The 16446-nt window shown below is 41.3% G+C and overlaps 1 protein-coding gene across 6 annotated transcripts in view; it reads left to right on the forward strand.

Annotated features, from left to right (window-relative positions):
• LOC127002002 (protein fantom-like) overlaps positions 1-16446 on the forward strand; it is a 152831-nt gene that overhangs the window by 96562 nt on the left and 39823 nt on the right. For all 6 annotated transcript variants that reach the window (XM_050867321.1, XM_050867319.1, XM_050867320.1 and 3 more), the window contains 6 exons: positions 1571-1699; positions 2144-2570; positions 6768-6952; positions 10663-10782; positions 11082-11879; positions 14076-14202. In XM_050867321.1, the coding sequence (XP_050723278.1) occupies positions 1571-1699; positions 2144-2570; positions 6768-6952; positions 10663-10782; positions 11082-11879; positions 14076-14202 (1786 nt within the window). The remainder of the gene's footprint in view (positions 1-1570; positions 1700-2143; positions 2571-6767; positions 6953-10662; positions 10783-11081; positions 11880-14075; positions 14203-16446) is intronic.

Raw genomic sequence — 16446 nt, forward strand, 5'->3', positions numbered from 1 at the left:
ATCTTGACTATGCAGTTCAGTTCTGGTCACCTTACTATAGAATGGATATCAAAATATTAGAATCAGTGCAGAGGAGGATGACTAAGATGATTCAGGGGTTGAGAAACTTGCCATACGAGGAAAGACTCAAACAGTTAAACTTGCATTCTCTAGAAAGGCGAAGGATGTGGGGAGACATGATAGAGGTTTATAAATGGATGAAGGGCTTTAATCAGGGGGATATTCATAAAGTTTTGTTGGTAAGAGAACCGGGTAGGACACGAAGTAATAAAATAAATGGATAAATTCAGATTCAACAGGGACATAGGCAAAAATTGGTTTACCAACTGGGTTGTGGATGAGTGGAATAGGCTTAGCAGTCATGTGGTGAGTGCCAATACAATTGTCACATTCAAAAATAGATTAGATAAATTCATGAACAGCGATATTAGGTGGGGTTAGATACACGGGAGCTTAGGTTCAAAGGAGCTGCCTTGTACAGGCCTACCGGCCTCTTGCAGACTCCTACGTTCTTATGTTCTTATGTTCTTATGTTAAGTTCAGAAGAGCAATCAGCATGAAAATATCAGTAGAAGGTAAAAAGAGGGAATAGTATTATCCTGCCAATGCTATCGTATGCGTCAGAGACGCGGACATGGAATGCAGCACAGCAGTCAAGAATAAGTGCAGTGGAAATGAGTTATATAAGAGGTACATGTGATGTGTCATGATGGGATGGAGAAAGTAATGAAAGCATGTATGAAAGGTTTTATATGGGTGTGACAGCGAAGGGAGTGGATTGTGGAGTGGTGGAGTGGGTGAAGCGTGGTGCATTGAGATGGTTTGGACACGTGATGAGAATGGGGGAGAATGACTTTGTGAATTGAGTATACAAGGGAAGGATTGAGGGAAGGGGTGTCAGGGGAAGACCACCTATGAAGTTAGTCAATATGGTGAGAGAGTTGGAAGTAGCAGGATGGATGAAGTGTGCTGAGAGGGAGTGCCAGAACAGAGAGAGATGGATACACCCCCCGGAGGGAAGTTCCTGTGAGAGAGCAGGGTGCTGGAGATTTAGATAGATAGAAAGAGAGGCAACATTGTGGTAGGGTTTGAGAGATAGAAGACTGTCAGTAAGAGGAGGGGAGTTAATGAGATGAAGAGCCTTTGGTCGGTATTTTAAGACACTTCTGCTTCTCACATCAACTATCTCTAAAGGTCAAAGAGGGGATGAATCGGGTTCTTATGAGTTTTTTTTAGGTTCATGCTACTGAAGAAGGGCCAAACTACCACCAGGGTCATAAAACTACTCCAGAAATGCCCTAAACTCATACGAAAGCCTTGTCAAACATGTGAACTTGGGCGACGAAATGTTTTAGAGTACGACCCTTTGACTTTACTTTGTCCAAAAGGGCTGTGTGTGGATCCCCCTCCACCCACATGAGATGCATACTTCATGAGTGACCCAACCATTTCCTGAATTATTGTCTTAATTACTATTCTTATTGAATTAACAAGTATTATGCTAGGCTGTTTGTTTCAACCTCAAGTAGTGTTATTTGCATGAGTAGGTGATGCTAATGAGTGTTGACAGGAGTTTGAGAGGCTGCGTGAGGCCCACAGTGAGCTGCAGCTGCTGTACCGTGAAAAGAACAGAGAGTTGGAGCAGCTGTCTACCACCCTCACCTCACACTCCTCCACTTACCGGGCACTCCAGGCACAGGTCAGAGAAGCAGCGCCATACTCCTCATGGCTTTATTTTCTTGTTCTTTTCAGAGTGAGGCAGACTAAAGACAAAAAAGTGTGTATTAAAAAGACTCCAGCACATTGCTCCCTCAAAACAGAAGTAAAGATGTCAGAAAAAGTGATCTTATTTCATTCTAGACAAGTCCGGATCCTCCTCTCTAGAAAGAATGAATCATAGGAAAGAGGAAATGATGTTGATTTTTGCTTATTTAATCTGAATTATAATATGTGATGTGGTCTTCCATGCTACATCTGTTTACAATCATCTGACACTTCATCCACTTTTTTATGAAGCAGTTACAAAACAGTGTCATGACTGTACAGAAAACCAGATTTATTCTCAGCATGAAGAGCTTATTTATTTGAATTATGAGTCATGACCCTTGCCTCCTGTGATTAACAAGGCTTCATTATGTTATAGGTAGAAAAAGTAACTCAGGAGAGTGTGGAGAAGGAGGAGCATCTTAATATGACAGTCAGGAGCCTTCAGGACACCATAAGAAGAAAAGATGAGCGTTGCGACAAATTGGAAACCCAAATCCTGACCCTTACTAACCGAGGAATGAAGGAGACGCTGGAGGAGCTGGGTTCGTGCCTGACACAGACAGTGGGCCTTGGAAAGCATGATAACGTGCTGGAGTTTCACATTGATCGAGTGGTGTTTGATCCTCCCGAGTTCAGCCGCCTCAAGACCTTTGTGTCATGGACTGTTCCCTTCTCCCTTGAGGATCCATTGCAGCACACCAATGTTGCTCGAGGCTCAGAGGCAAACTACAACTACTCTGCACTCTACAAGTTTCAAGTGAACAGCAGGAACCTTGCATCACTAAGGGAAGACACCGTCACAGGTAACCATTCCACTGTATTTTGTTTGTATTTTTTATGGACTAAAGTTTAGCTTGAAATATGGCAACCAGTGGCTCTTTATACTCTGTGCAGTTTCAGATTAGTGATAGTCAGTAAATGTCAGCTCTAAAAGGTAATAGTGTTTTAGTTCAATAATCTTAATCAAGGATGTTTTGCTTTTATGGCTCAAGATCAGCATAGGGCAGTGCTGTCCAAACTTTTTTGCCTATTGTACCCTTTATTACCTTCTCCTAGTGTTACATACCCCCATGTCTCTTTAATTTTATTTTACAGAAAAGGAGACAGTTCAAAGGTGTGAAAAAAAAAAAAAAAAAAAAAAGCCAGCTACTTACTGCTCCTGCATAGAGTACAGAGGAGTGGCCAAAAAGAGAGATCAATTTCAGGAGGTGTCCTGATACCCTCCTCTTGAAAGAGTTCAAGTCGTAGGCAGGAGGAAATACAGATGAAGGAAGAGTGTTCCCGAGTTTACCAGCGTGAGGGATGAAAGAGTGAAGATGCTGGTTAACTCTTGCATAAGGGGTTTGGACAGTATAGGGATGAGCTTGATTAGTAAGTCGTGTGTGGCGAGGCTGCAGGAGGGGGGGAGGCATGCAGTTAGCAAGTTCAGAAGAGCAGTCAGCGTGAAAATATCAATAGAAGATAGAAAGAGAGGCAACATTGCGATGGAATTAAGAGGTAGAAGACTATCATTAAGAGGAGGAGAGCTGATGAGATGAAGAGCCTTAGACTCCACTCTGTCCAATAGAGCTGTGTGGGAGGAGCCCCCCCCACACGTGAGATGCATACTCCATACGAGGGTGGACAAGGCCCCTGTATATGGATAGCAACTGTGCGGGGGAAAAGAACTGGCGGAGACGATACAAAACGCCCAACCTCGAGGAAGCTGATTTAGTGAGAGAGGAGATATGAAGTTTCCAGTTAAGATTTTGAGTTAAGGATAGACCAAGGATATTTAGTGTTGAAGAAGGTGACAGCTGAGTGTTGTCAAAGAATAGGGGATAGGTGTTTGGAAGATTGTGTCGAGTTGATAGGTGGAGAAATTGAGTTTTTGAGGCATTGAAGGACACAAGGTTCCTTCTGCCCCAATCAGAAATGATAGCAAGGTCTGAGGCTAAGCGTTCTGCGCCTCTAGTCTGGAGTCGTGTACTTCCTGTTGGGATGGTCTTCTACTGAAAGAAGTTGAATAATGCAGAGTGGAGTCGTCGGCATATGAGTGGACAGGACAGTTTGTTATGGAAAGAAGATCATTGATGAATAACAGGAAGAGAGTGGGTGATAGGACAGAGCCCTGTGGAACACCACTGTTGATAGGTTTAGGGGAAAAACAGTGACCGTCTACCACCGCAGAGATAGAATGGCCAGAAAGGAAAATGGAGATAGAGGAACAGAGAGAGGGATAGAATCCGAAAGAGGGCAGTTTAGAAAGCAAAGACTTGTGCCAGACTATCGAAGGCTTTTGATATGTCTAGCACAACAGAGAAAGTTTCACTAAAATGGCTAAGAGAGGATGACCAAGAGTCAGTTAAGAGAGCAAGAAGATCGCCAGTAGAACGCCCCATGCGGAACCCATGCTGGCAATCAGATAGAAGGTTAGAAGTGGAAAGGTGCATTTGAATCTTCCAGTTAAGGATTGATTCAAAAGCTTTAGATAGACAGGAAGGTAAAGCTATAGGGCGGTAGTTTGAGGGATTGGAACGGTCACCCTTCTTAGGCACAGGCTGTACAAAGGCATACTTCCAGCAGGAAGGAAAGGTAGATGTTGATAGGCAGAGACGGAAGAGTTTGACCAGGCAGGGTGTCAGCATGGAAGCACAGTTTTTAAGGACAATAGGAGGCACTCCATCAGGTCCAAATGCCTTCTGAGAGTTGAGGCCAGAGAGGGCATAGAAAACATCATTATGAAGAATCTTAATAACAGGCATAAAGGAGTCAGAGGGGGGATGAGTAGGAGGAATATGCCCAGAATCATCCAGGGTGGAGTTCTTACAGAAAGTTTGAGCGAAGAGTTCAGCCTTAGAGACAGATGAGACGGCAGTGCTGCCGTCAGGGTTAAGAAGAGGAGGGAAAGAGGAAGAAGAGAAATTGGTGGAGATATTTTTGGCTAGGTGCCAGAAGTCATGGGAAGAATTAGAAAAAGCATGGTTTTGACATTTTCTATTTATGAAAGAGCTTTTAGTAAGTTGAAGAATAGATTTGGCACGGTTCCGGGCAGAAATATGAAGATCATGGTTAGCAGGAGTGCGAAGGCTCTGGTACCTTTTGTGAGCTGCCTCTCTATCTTTAATAGCACGAGAACAAGCATGATTAAACCAAGGCTTTTTAGCATGAGGAGTAGAGAAAGAATGTGGAATGTATGCCTCCATTCCTGAGACAATCACCTCTGTGATGCACTGGGCACACACAGAGGGGTCTCTCTCCTGGAAGCAGTAATCATTCCATGGGAAATCGGAAAAGTACATCGTCAAGTCGTCCCACCGAGCTGAAGCAAAATGCAATTTATGTTATATTATATTATATTCATGTATACGTACATTACGCATCCTTCCTAGGTACCCGTCCCTCCCTGTCTCTTTTCCTTCATAGAACATGGGAAGTTTCTGCTGCGTGTGTGTGTGTGTGTGTGTGTGTGTGTGTGTGTGTGTCGTCTTTTCACGTACCCCTTTGATCTATGCTGCATACCCCCAGGGGTACGCGAACCCCAGTTTGGACAACACTGGCGTAGGGTATGAATACTGCATTCACTCAACCCTCAGTTTCCTGGACATCAGATTGTCCGTTCAAACTCCGAGGTCCAACACTTACCAGACATGTGCCCAGTCAAGTCTGGGAATTGAAACAGAAGTCTGGGCCAATAATCTGGGGTCTGATTGTGTCTGGTAGTTGCTAGACACATGCCTGGCTGAGTCTAAGTATTGAAACAGAAGTCTGGCCATACATCAGATTCTGTCCCTCGGTCAGTTTCTGCAACACCCGCTAGGTGGCTGTATGCATGCTGAACATGGCTTTAAATGTAAAATATTGGGATTTAATAAGAATCTGAATACATATGAAACTTAAAAATGACTTGATAGTAGGGAGGGCTATGAATGTCAGATAAAAAAAAATCTTCACCTGATACTCACAATACAAGATGGCGCCACTATAAACACTCGCCTGCGCCATAACAGGCTGGGCCGACCATCACGCCCCACCGCGAAGAAGACTTGGGCCGACCATCAGGCCCCACCAGAAAGAAGCCTACCGGCGCAATAGGCCGCAACGTAAAAAAAAAAAAAAAAAAAAAATTATGTTTGTTTTTTAAATGCCTGCCCAAATTGAGGGGGGATGTCTTATAAGCCCATGTGTCTTATGAGCCGTCAAATATGGCATTTAATCAAGCACATCAATGCCTTGAAGGGGGCGACTTCATCATTAGATCAACTTTTACACTCATCTCTTTTGAATACAACATTCTTAACCCCTTGCCAGTAATTTTTTGTGAAAATGTGATAATTTTTTTACTTTTTTTATTGCGTACCTGTTGGTCTCAAGTACAACCATATCAGAGTTCATCATCAAACAAATTATGGAAATGCTGCAAAATCCCCTTATTTGATACTACTGTTTCCTGTTAAATAAAAGGGTGGGGCAGGTGGACTTCCATATATAGAGAGATTTATTTATCTCTGTCCAATCCTGAGTATTTGTCAGAGCTCAGTTTATTCTTCCTTGTGAGAAGATTCAGAGTTGCTGATATCCCTCCCAGACTCTTCTGGGTTTACCCACTCATCACCACTGTCCCTGACATGATGCGGGATGAGATAAAGAGGAAGGAATTATCCTTTCATGGTTTGCCTGTTGTGTCACCACGTTGCTGGCTGGGTCTGGCAGTGGTGGTGGAGGTGGGGTGAACCGCTGACAGCTGGTGAGCGTCTGCTGAGACTTGTATTGCCATTCATTGCCAGAAAACATAACTGAATGCTCCCCAACTAATGGAATCAGATAAAATGGAAGATGAACGTTCTGACGGAACTCAGGACGATATATTTCGACATAGAATATACAAACGAATATACTTGGGTTAGAGAGACAAGGGTTTGAAGGTTTAAAGGGCACTCACGTAGACCAAAGCTTGACTTTCAGCTTGAAATGCCCTGCCTTTGAGCCATCTTAGCTTCAAAATAATAGTCTCTTTGCAGTTTCTGTGTACATCCTCCTCGACTCTGGCCACCCAGCCAAGGTAGGGGAATGTACCTTGACCTTCCATGAGGTGTTGGACCACCCACGCAATACCCTGCATGGCACAGTGCCGGTGGTGTTGGCACATGATGATGCAGAGGAGGCGCAGCACTTGGCCTTCATGGCGCACATAACCCCAGGACAAGTAAGGAGACAGTTTTTTCATGTACCATTAATACTCCTGTTAATTAAGTCTGCAGTAGTGGCTTCCCTTGGTATCTTGCATTGCCATTTTAATGCAAAAGTTGTGAGAGGAATGTTTAATGGATCTGATCACCTCATGATAGTAGCCAAAATTAGGCTGAAAGAGAAATGAGAATTCAGAGGGAATGGAAAGAGGGAAAAGGGTAGGAAAGAACTAGCAAGTGAGAAATTGCGTTACTGGCCACAGGGAGATATATAGCAGGAAAGTGGAGGAAATACTTGGAAGAGCAAGAGCAGGGATAGAACACAGTGCAGGAGTGAATAAGGTGTTTCAGAGTTCAGTGGTCAGGGCAACTGAGGAAGTAGTCGGGTATAGGAAAGAAAGGGAGTGTGTGGTGGACAGATGAGATAAAAGAGGCAGTTGAGGAGAAAAAAAGGAACTACAAGAAAATGTTACAGAGAAATGTGACAGAGGAGGCGAGAGAGATGAGAGAGAAAGTACAGGGAGAGTAAGATGCTGGTAAAGAGATTGGTTAGGAAAAGTAAAGAGAGAGTGGATGAGGATTTGGGTTGGAAATTTCAGCAAAATATCAGAACAAAAAACTTTTTAGGAAAGAAGTTAAAAGAGAAATGGGGAAGAAAAGAATGACCTTTGTAGCATGAAGAGGAAAGATGGGGTGCTTGTGAGAGGGAATGAGGAGATAAGGGAGGTGTGGAAGCAGCACTTTGAGACTGTAATGAATGAGAGTGTGGGAGGGAGAGCAGAAGTGACCAGCGTAGGAATAAAGATCAATGTAGGGCGGCCAGATCCACAGGGTAGTCTGGACCATGGGGTCTGTGTGGTCTGATTTTCTATGTAAATTTATGTAAATCTCTCCACTGAATGAAGTGAATAGTATTCTCCGGCGTATAGCGCGCACCTTTTCACATAAAAAATGCCTGAAAGTTTAGCCCTGCGTGTTATACGACGAATGTACAAATTTTTAATGATTTTTTTTCTTCTTTGGAGTGTTTTTAAGGGTCTGTTTTTCATCTTATCCAACAACAACGGCAAAATTACCTTTATTATTGTTAATGATCCTTCATAGTCCATAGCTGTCTTATAATATGTTACCATAGAATACAGGGCGATCAAATAACTACTATACAAAAATTAAATCGGTGGAGGATCGCCCATGCCCTGCTGTTATCCCGTTTTCCCGTTGGGTGCCATTTGTATGATCTTGATCTTGATGTCACAGGTGGCTTACGACTGTATGACTAAGGAGCAGTACAAGCTACATAAAAAAATCATATTGGAAAAAAATATCCATGTGTTCATTATTAATTATTAATATTAGTGAGAATAATGGGGTAAATATGATATCAGAAACTGTACATCATGAGTCTTGTACGAGGAGTTATTTCGCGCAATACCAGCCCGGCCGCCATTTGCATTGTTTGAAAACCACACAACCACACCCGTACAACAAACAGCTGCATGCCACGTGTCACCAGAACCGTGTGAATTGTGTCTTGCCTAGTTGTCTGTCATAGCGTACGAGTGATGGTGAGAATAATATGCTTATTATGATATCAGAAGCTGTGCATCATCAGTATGTTTACGGGGATGTATTTCTCACAACACCAGCCCGGCCGCCATTTTCATTGCTTTACTCAAGGACACTTGTCAATTCAAGCAGTAAAGATTACACCTAAAATATAAAAAATTTCGGGAAACTGTACATTGTCAATGTTCTTTAACCCGTACATATTTCTGAGCAGTTTAAGAACTTTTTTTTTCAAGATTGTTGTCTTAAAGTTTGAGGTGCGCGTTATACGCCGCAAAATATGGTATTTATTTTTCAACAGAAACCTACCTCTTGTTTGATTTACATTGTTTTTGATTTACGCGACCTCTTCAAGGACGCAATACTCGCGTAAATCGAGAGTTACCTGTATATGATTTGAAAGTTTTGGAAGAGTACTTTTTTGTTGTTACATTATTTTTACTTTACATATTTTTTTTACATTGAAAATTTAACTTTTTTACACACACGTGCAAATAAACCAACATTTACAAATAAGTAATACATGAAGTAATGTTACAAAACAATAGGTATATAATGTAAAAATAAATATATAGTGAAAATTTTCATGTATTCATTGTGATTTTTTTTAATTAATATTTTACTGTATATTTTTTTTTATTTCTTTTATTGGGCGTTATTGGCCGAGAAGCGGCCTGAGAGTAAACACGTGCCGATTGGCCAGCCGACACTGCTACTTGAACCCCTTCTGCTCACATAATGCAAAGTGATGCAAGGAAAAACCTGTTTTACCACGCAACATTCGACCCTATTTATAGAGGTTCGATGCTCAGAACTCCCATTCCCTCTATATTCCTGTGCTAGAGGAGAGGCGACACAATAATTTCCCACAAAAAACAAGAAAATTGCCAGTGTGCGGGTTGAGCTATTTTTGCACATGACGCTTCATACGACAGGGTTGACAGGAAGGGGTTGTGGGATGTTCTAAGGATATATGGTGTGGGAGGGCATTTGCTGGAGGGAATCCGATCCTTCTATAAGGATGTGAGTGCCTCTGTACGCATGAATGGTGAGTTGAGTGAGAGTTTTGGCGTTGGTGTGGGTGTGAGACAGCGGTGTGTGATGTCACCATGGCTTTTTAATGTGTACATGAATGGCTGTATGAGAAAAATGAAAGAGCTTGGTCCAAGGCTGAAAGTGAGAGGTACGGAGGAGTCATTGGTGGCGGGCCTGTTTGCAGACGATACAGTGTTGTTGGCAGAGAATGAGGGGACGCTGCAGAGGATAGTGGATGAGTTTGACAGGGTGTGTAAGAGGAGAAAGCTGAAAGTGAATGCTAGAGAGATAAGGTTATGGTATTTGACAAGGTGAGAGAGCAGGTCATTTATTTTGTAAAGCTGTACAGAGTTAGAGCAGAGGGTACAACAAAGTGTAGGATAAGGTTAGGGGAGAAGAGAATGGAGGAGGTGACTGAGTTTAATTATTTAGGGACATTTTCGTGTCAGCATGGCAGTATGGAAGGTGAGGTGAGGGAAAGAGCAGTGAAGGGCAGACAGGTAAGTAGGTGAGTTGGAGAGAGTTATGAGAGGAAGAAGTGTGAGCATGGAGGTAAAGAGGGGAATAAGGAACAGTATTATCCTGCCAACTCTGTCATGTGCATCAGAGACATGGAAATGGAATGCAGCACAGCAATCGAGAATACATGCAGTGTAAATGAGTTATATAAGAGGTGCATGTGGTGTGTCAGGATGGGATGGAGAAAGTAATGTTAGCATGTATGAGAGGTTTTGTATGGGTGTGACAGAGAAAGGAGTGGATTGCAGAGTGGTGGAGTGGGTGAAGCGTGGTGCGTTCAGATGGTTTGGACACGTGATGAGAATGGGGCAGAATGAATTTGTGAAGAGAGTATACAAGGGAAGGATTGAGGGAGGGGGTGTCAGGGGAAGACCACCTGAGAAGTGAATCAATAGGGTGAGTGAGTATTGGAGCGAGAGAGTTGGAAGTAGCAGGACTGAATGTGCTGAGAGGGAGTGCCAGAACAGGGAGAGATGGAGACACTTCTGCCACGGCCACCCCCTGGAAGGAAGTTCCTGTGAGGGGGCAAGGAAAGAGAGAGAGAGAGAGAGAGAGATCAAAAATAAATTATTTAAGGAACAAAGATTTACTCTTCTTACTGTGACAGGTGATTGGAAACATGAGCTACTGGTTCCGCCTGCAGCGACCAAGTGAGGATGCAATAGCCCAACACTTGCGGAACTCGAGGTTGCAACTGGTAGCCCAGAGGGAGAAGTCTGTCCATAAGGTATCTACGAAATAATAGAGTTAAGATTTTGAATAGATTCTCCTATTGCAGGGGATTCTCTAAAAAGTAGGGTTGTAAATGTGTCAAAGAAATATTATAGCTGTGGAAATTGTGATATTCAAAGAGAAAAAAAAAAAAGCTTTATCAGAGTATATGACATTGTGGTTGAATGCCTATAAGCTCTATGTCATTACTTTAAAAGAGCCATTTGCCTACAGCAGTGTGAATTAAAGGTAGGGAAGATTATTTCAGAATATTCATACACAACTAAATTTGCCAATTATTGCTTTCTTTCTCAGCAAGAAGCTGTGGCAACAAAACCTGACAGAAACCCAATAGTGATGACCAGTGTAGACAACGATCCAGACCAGAGAGTGAAGTGTGAGCAAATATCCCAAAAAGAAGGAGACATTCACAAGGAAAAACACCCTGTGCCAGCGCCAAGGTCACAGAAACAGACTCTACCCTCACCCAAACCAAAAAGTCCCTCCAAAGGAAAGACTGAAAGGATTGGTGCGGTTGAAGAACCTCACCAAGAAACCCCAGAACACAGAGAACCTAGTCCAGCTAACATTACCCCCGAAGCTGAGAGTGACAGTCAGCCCCAGCAACGCCTTATTCCTGATTCCAGAACACCGGAGAAACCTCTCTCCAGGTCGGGCTCCGTCAGTTCCACTGGAACTTACAGTGTTGAAAATCCCATGAAATCCTTAGCCTCAAGTAAGTCTAGCAAGCATTCCACTCCGAGAGGTTTCAAAAGTGAAAAACCCAAGAGAAGCAATTCAGAAGGCTCTTCAACAGAAAGCTCCACTGGAACTTACAATATTGAAAGTCCCAAAATATCAAAAAATGTACTGGGCACTTCTAAAGCAGATGCTCCAAAGTGTCTCAAAAGCTCAAAATCAAAGTGTGTGAATTCTGAAACGTCCTCAGAGTCTTCAGAAAAGAGACTGAATCAGAAATCATCACCATCAACATCAAGCAAGAAATCAGAGTCTGCTGCCCAAGCCAGGGAAAGAATGACCTCTGAGAACCCTGAGGAAGGACCAAGCACTTCACACTCACGCATGGGAGACCCACCACTACCACATCGCAGGGTAACCATTACAAGATTTTTATTAACTACTCATATGTATTGTTATAGGAATTATCATATATACTACTCTTCTAATAGTCAAAATTTCACTTTATCTTTTCATGGCAAAGTTTATGGTGTAAAAATTTACATGGATGCCTATTACCTTTTAAGGGGTTAAACTCATCTCTCAGTCCAACAGGTTAGCCTTAGAGAATCAATTTACAAAAGATCAACATTTACTTGAAAGCACAGTCACACCATAACATGCACATGTGTTTGGTAACAGAGACACCTGCGTATGTTAAAAATTAGTGGATATCGCCTCCTCCTTGACAACCTTTATATATATATATATATATATATATATATATATATATATATATATATATATATATATATATATATATATATATATATATATATATATATATATATATATATATATATATATATATATATATATATATATATATATATATATATATATATATATATATATATATATATATATATATATATATATATATATATATATATATATATATATATATATATATATATATATATATATATATATATATATATATATATATATATATATATATATATATATATATATATATATATATATATATATATATATATATATATATATTCAACCATCCTTGCCACAATCCACAGCAATACACTCAAGCTCTATGGGCATATGAGAACAAGAAGCACTGTCCTGTGAAAAACTGTGTGTGTGCCACCATCACTTGCATGTTGTCCAGTAGGTACTGCTCTCCGTCCCAGACTGCAACTATCATATCCTCACAGAGCATGTGAGCTATTACTAGACTGCTAGAACCCCCAATCCAGAGTGCAGGGGCGTCATTCTTTACATTTACTACTCTTCTAAAAAGAAAACTACAATCCTAACTTCAAATTGTAAAAGATAGTTTTGATTTTTTTTTTGTTTGAAGGAAGTAACTACTAAACTTAAATACCAAAAAAGTTATTCCTTTTGAATATAATATTGATTTTGGGATGAAGCAGTTAGCAGGAAATTCCAGTATTACTTTGACGTCATCACGCAGCCCAATCACCGGCCGTTTCTGCGTTCGTTCAGCCAATCAGAGCAGCCAGACGATTCTCAGATCCTCTTCCAAAAAGTTTTGGTGTTTTCCCCCTGTTTCACTCTGTTTGGCCTCAGTACTCCCTACACTCTACGCTCTCGCCTCCTCCGCCTCCGACAACAGCCTTCAGCCTCCAGTGTATTTGTTTTAGTTTAAGTGTTTTGTGCTTTTAACTTTTTTCATTTTTTTTTTTTTTTTTATTTTTTTTACAAAAGTTTTTTTTTACCCACCGATACATCTATGGTTTTTTCTACAGAATCCCAGCTCTGCAATATACATCATGATTAAAGGAGGAGGAACCTGGTTGATTAGTAATTCAATCAATTATATCATTTTCAACTAAATGTATTAAATTGGGCAATTGGTTATCGAATTAGAGCCAATTTAGTGAAACTAAACACACTTTTTCTTAAACCTAAAAAAACAGACTACAAAAATATAGCTATATATATATATATATATATATATATATATATATATATATATATATATATATATATATATATATATATATATATATATATATATATATATATATATATATAAAAACACATACATACACTTGCTGCCCATAACATGCATTAAAATGTCTAATTAGTTCTGTGCCAAAACCATTCTTCATTGTTCATGGGAGAGGAAAATTAAATTCTGTAGACTGAGACACACACACACACACAGAATTCTGTAGTGCAATGGTTAGTGTGCTCGCCTCACAACTGAGGTCACAGGATCGAAACCTGGGTGGAGTGGCCCCTGGCCAACCAGCAGTTATTGGGTACCAGGTGTCAAGTCATTGGCATTGTGTCCTGCATCTTGGGTGTGTGTGGGTGTGAGGTTTCAGCCACACCCAGAGATCTGTCAGCACTCACCGGTTGGCGCTTTGGCTAGCCACAAAAATGCTAAAAAAAAACCCTGCAGGTAGCCAAATTTTCAACACGTTAATATCCACTGGCTACCCCGCAGGTATTTCAAACCACAGATGTTAAATCTGCGTATGTTAAGCTAAGACTGTATACAGTATTGTTTTGGGTGCACTAGTCGTATGTCAGCATGAAAGTCTAAATTGCAGGTTTAATGTATGTTACACCACTTTACAGAACTCTGGCAACTCCTCAAGGACACAGCGAGAGTCGTCTGAAGGCAGCTCAGATTCTTCACTTGAGGAGAATGAAGGTTCTGACAAGACTCACACACACAGTCCTCAAAATCCTCCTGCCCATAGAGGTATTATCATGGATTATAAGTAATTTGCCTGACTCAGAATTTTCTATGTACTGCTTTGGACCAGACCACCACTAGTTATTGAACTGTCGTACCTACAATACACAGATTTTGAAAATGGAACTCAGATTGAATGTTGTAGGACTCAGCAAGGTGAGGTAAGGACTGGGAAGCAGGAATGCATTTTGCTGGAGGGGCAAGTCTGGAATATGGGAGAGAATTCTTTACTTACAAAAATTTTGAAAATAACTCAGTCAAATTCTATCATGTAAATTTGTATGCAGCATCAGCAGTATTAAAATTAAATGAAAGATAGACTCTGAAATAATTCATATGAATGAGGAGTGCAGCATCCTCAATCTCCCTGAGCTGCCTCTCTCCTCTTTTCTCATTCTGATTTATGTCTTTTTCCATATGGAAAGTATGGCTCTATATGGGTCGTGTTCCTGCACAAGGCAAGCAACCCCTGACCTGGGTTGGTTGAAGTGGGGCCTGCAGCCCTTCCCTGTAACGCCTCAACTCAGACAAAAAGAAGATTGACCCTTTCCTTGCTAAACGCTTGCAGCGAGCGGTAACGGATTTGCTGGTGGTGCTAAACGCTTGCTGCGAGCTCCAGCCGCACTCAAATCTCCCACGTATGAGAGTGTTCCAACAATATTTCTCACAATACAGGATTGCCAATTGAGTGGGTTCTCCACTAAATTTGGTGGAAAATCATATCAGCCTAGTGCAGAAAATCTATGAACAAGTAACTGGTGGATGTTATTGTCCAATATAGCGTCATTTTTGCATAGTTTCACCAATCACCTGACTGATTCTTTGACCAAATAGTTGTAAATTTTGCAGTTGGCAATACTACCTTGCCAGCACCTCATGAAGAGATGTCTGCAATTGCCTCAATATGGCTGACCGTCATGCACATTGACGTAAGTGTTCACAGGCAACACCCCCTGAACGTGCATGTACGTTCGCAGAAGAGGCATATTTAATCAAATCCTATAGATCTGGGCCTCCTCTTTCTAATGGTGCTTCTGGTTTTTAGCTGTGATGAATAGTTTTTAAGATACAGTTGGTCTGCCCGAGTGTACCTGGGGGAATAGTCGCCTCCCAAGCCTGCACAGTGAAAGGGTTAAAAGTAGAGGTGGGCCTCAACCCCAATGCAGCTCTGTTGAGGGGCTTTCCGTACTACGAGAGAGTGCTCAGATCAATGAAATATTTTAACACAGTACTCCCCAGTAATAGAGTTATTTTAGGGGAAAATTTTGGGGAAAACCTCTTTTGAGCCCATATCATATTAGTGCTACTGTTGGCATCAACAGAGGCAAGACAATGAAAAGTGTAGCAGTTGACAGCAAAATAAGTGTTGTTAGCTGTCACATAATGGCTAGGCACAAAAACTGTAGAAGAGAGATAACTTGGTAGGAAGTCAGTTCCAGCCCTATTATATCTGCTTAATAGAAAACCTGAATTCACAGTCAACATCCAAAACAAAAATGCAGCTCCTAATGAAGGTCATGATATTGAAGAATTTTAAGAAAACCACAAAAAATTTTAAAAAGCTGCACTTGAATTAAGAGGAAAAGAGGAAAAAATAATAACTGTAAACTACTTTAAGAAACGAAAGTACTATTGCAAAAGTATAAACTTGAAAATCAATCCACCAAACTATCAGTGCAGAGCTGCTCAAAGCTGGAGGTGATGCCAGGATATGTGGGTTGCATGCAGTCTTGACTGCCGTATGGCAATCTGGTACCATTCCTCCTGACTGAAAGAGGGGGCTGGTCGTCTCTATCTGGAAAAGAAAAGGGGACCACTAGGACTGCAACAACTACCATGGTATTACAGTACTCAGTGTGCCAGGCAAGGTGCTGCCCTTCCATTGTTCATCTAGATTTGCAATCAGCCACTGAGAATGTGGAGGCCTGAGCAGTCTGAGTTCACACCTATGAAGTGGACAACTGACCTTATCCTAGCACTTTGCAAACTGGTGGAGTGCTGCTGATGTGCAGCCTATGTTGACCTCAAGCAGGTGTTTGAGTTAGTGCATCATGAGACACTCTGGGATCTCCTGTGCCTCCATAGGATTTCTGCAAGAACTGTACCACCTTCTGTACCACCATGCTTACACATAACTGATCCAAGGTACTTAAACTCATTCACCTCGTCCATTTCTTCACCATTCAAAATTATTTTGCATTCTTTTTCACATTCAATTCCCACTATATGGGCATACAAAATCCACAACCT

The sequence above is a fragment of the Eriocheir sinensis genome, chromosome 22 (assembly GCF_024679095.1).
Source record: "Eriocheir sinensis breed Jianghai 21 chromosome 22, ASM2467909v1, whole genome shotgun sequence".
Classification (NCBI taxonomy): domain Eukaryota; kingdom Metazoa; phylum Arthropoda; class Malacostraca; order Decapoda; family Varunidae; genus Eriocheir; species Eriocheir sinensis.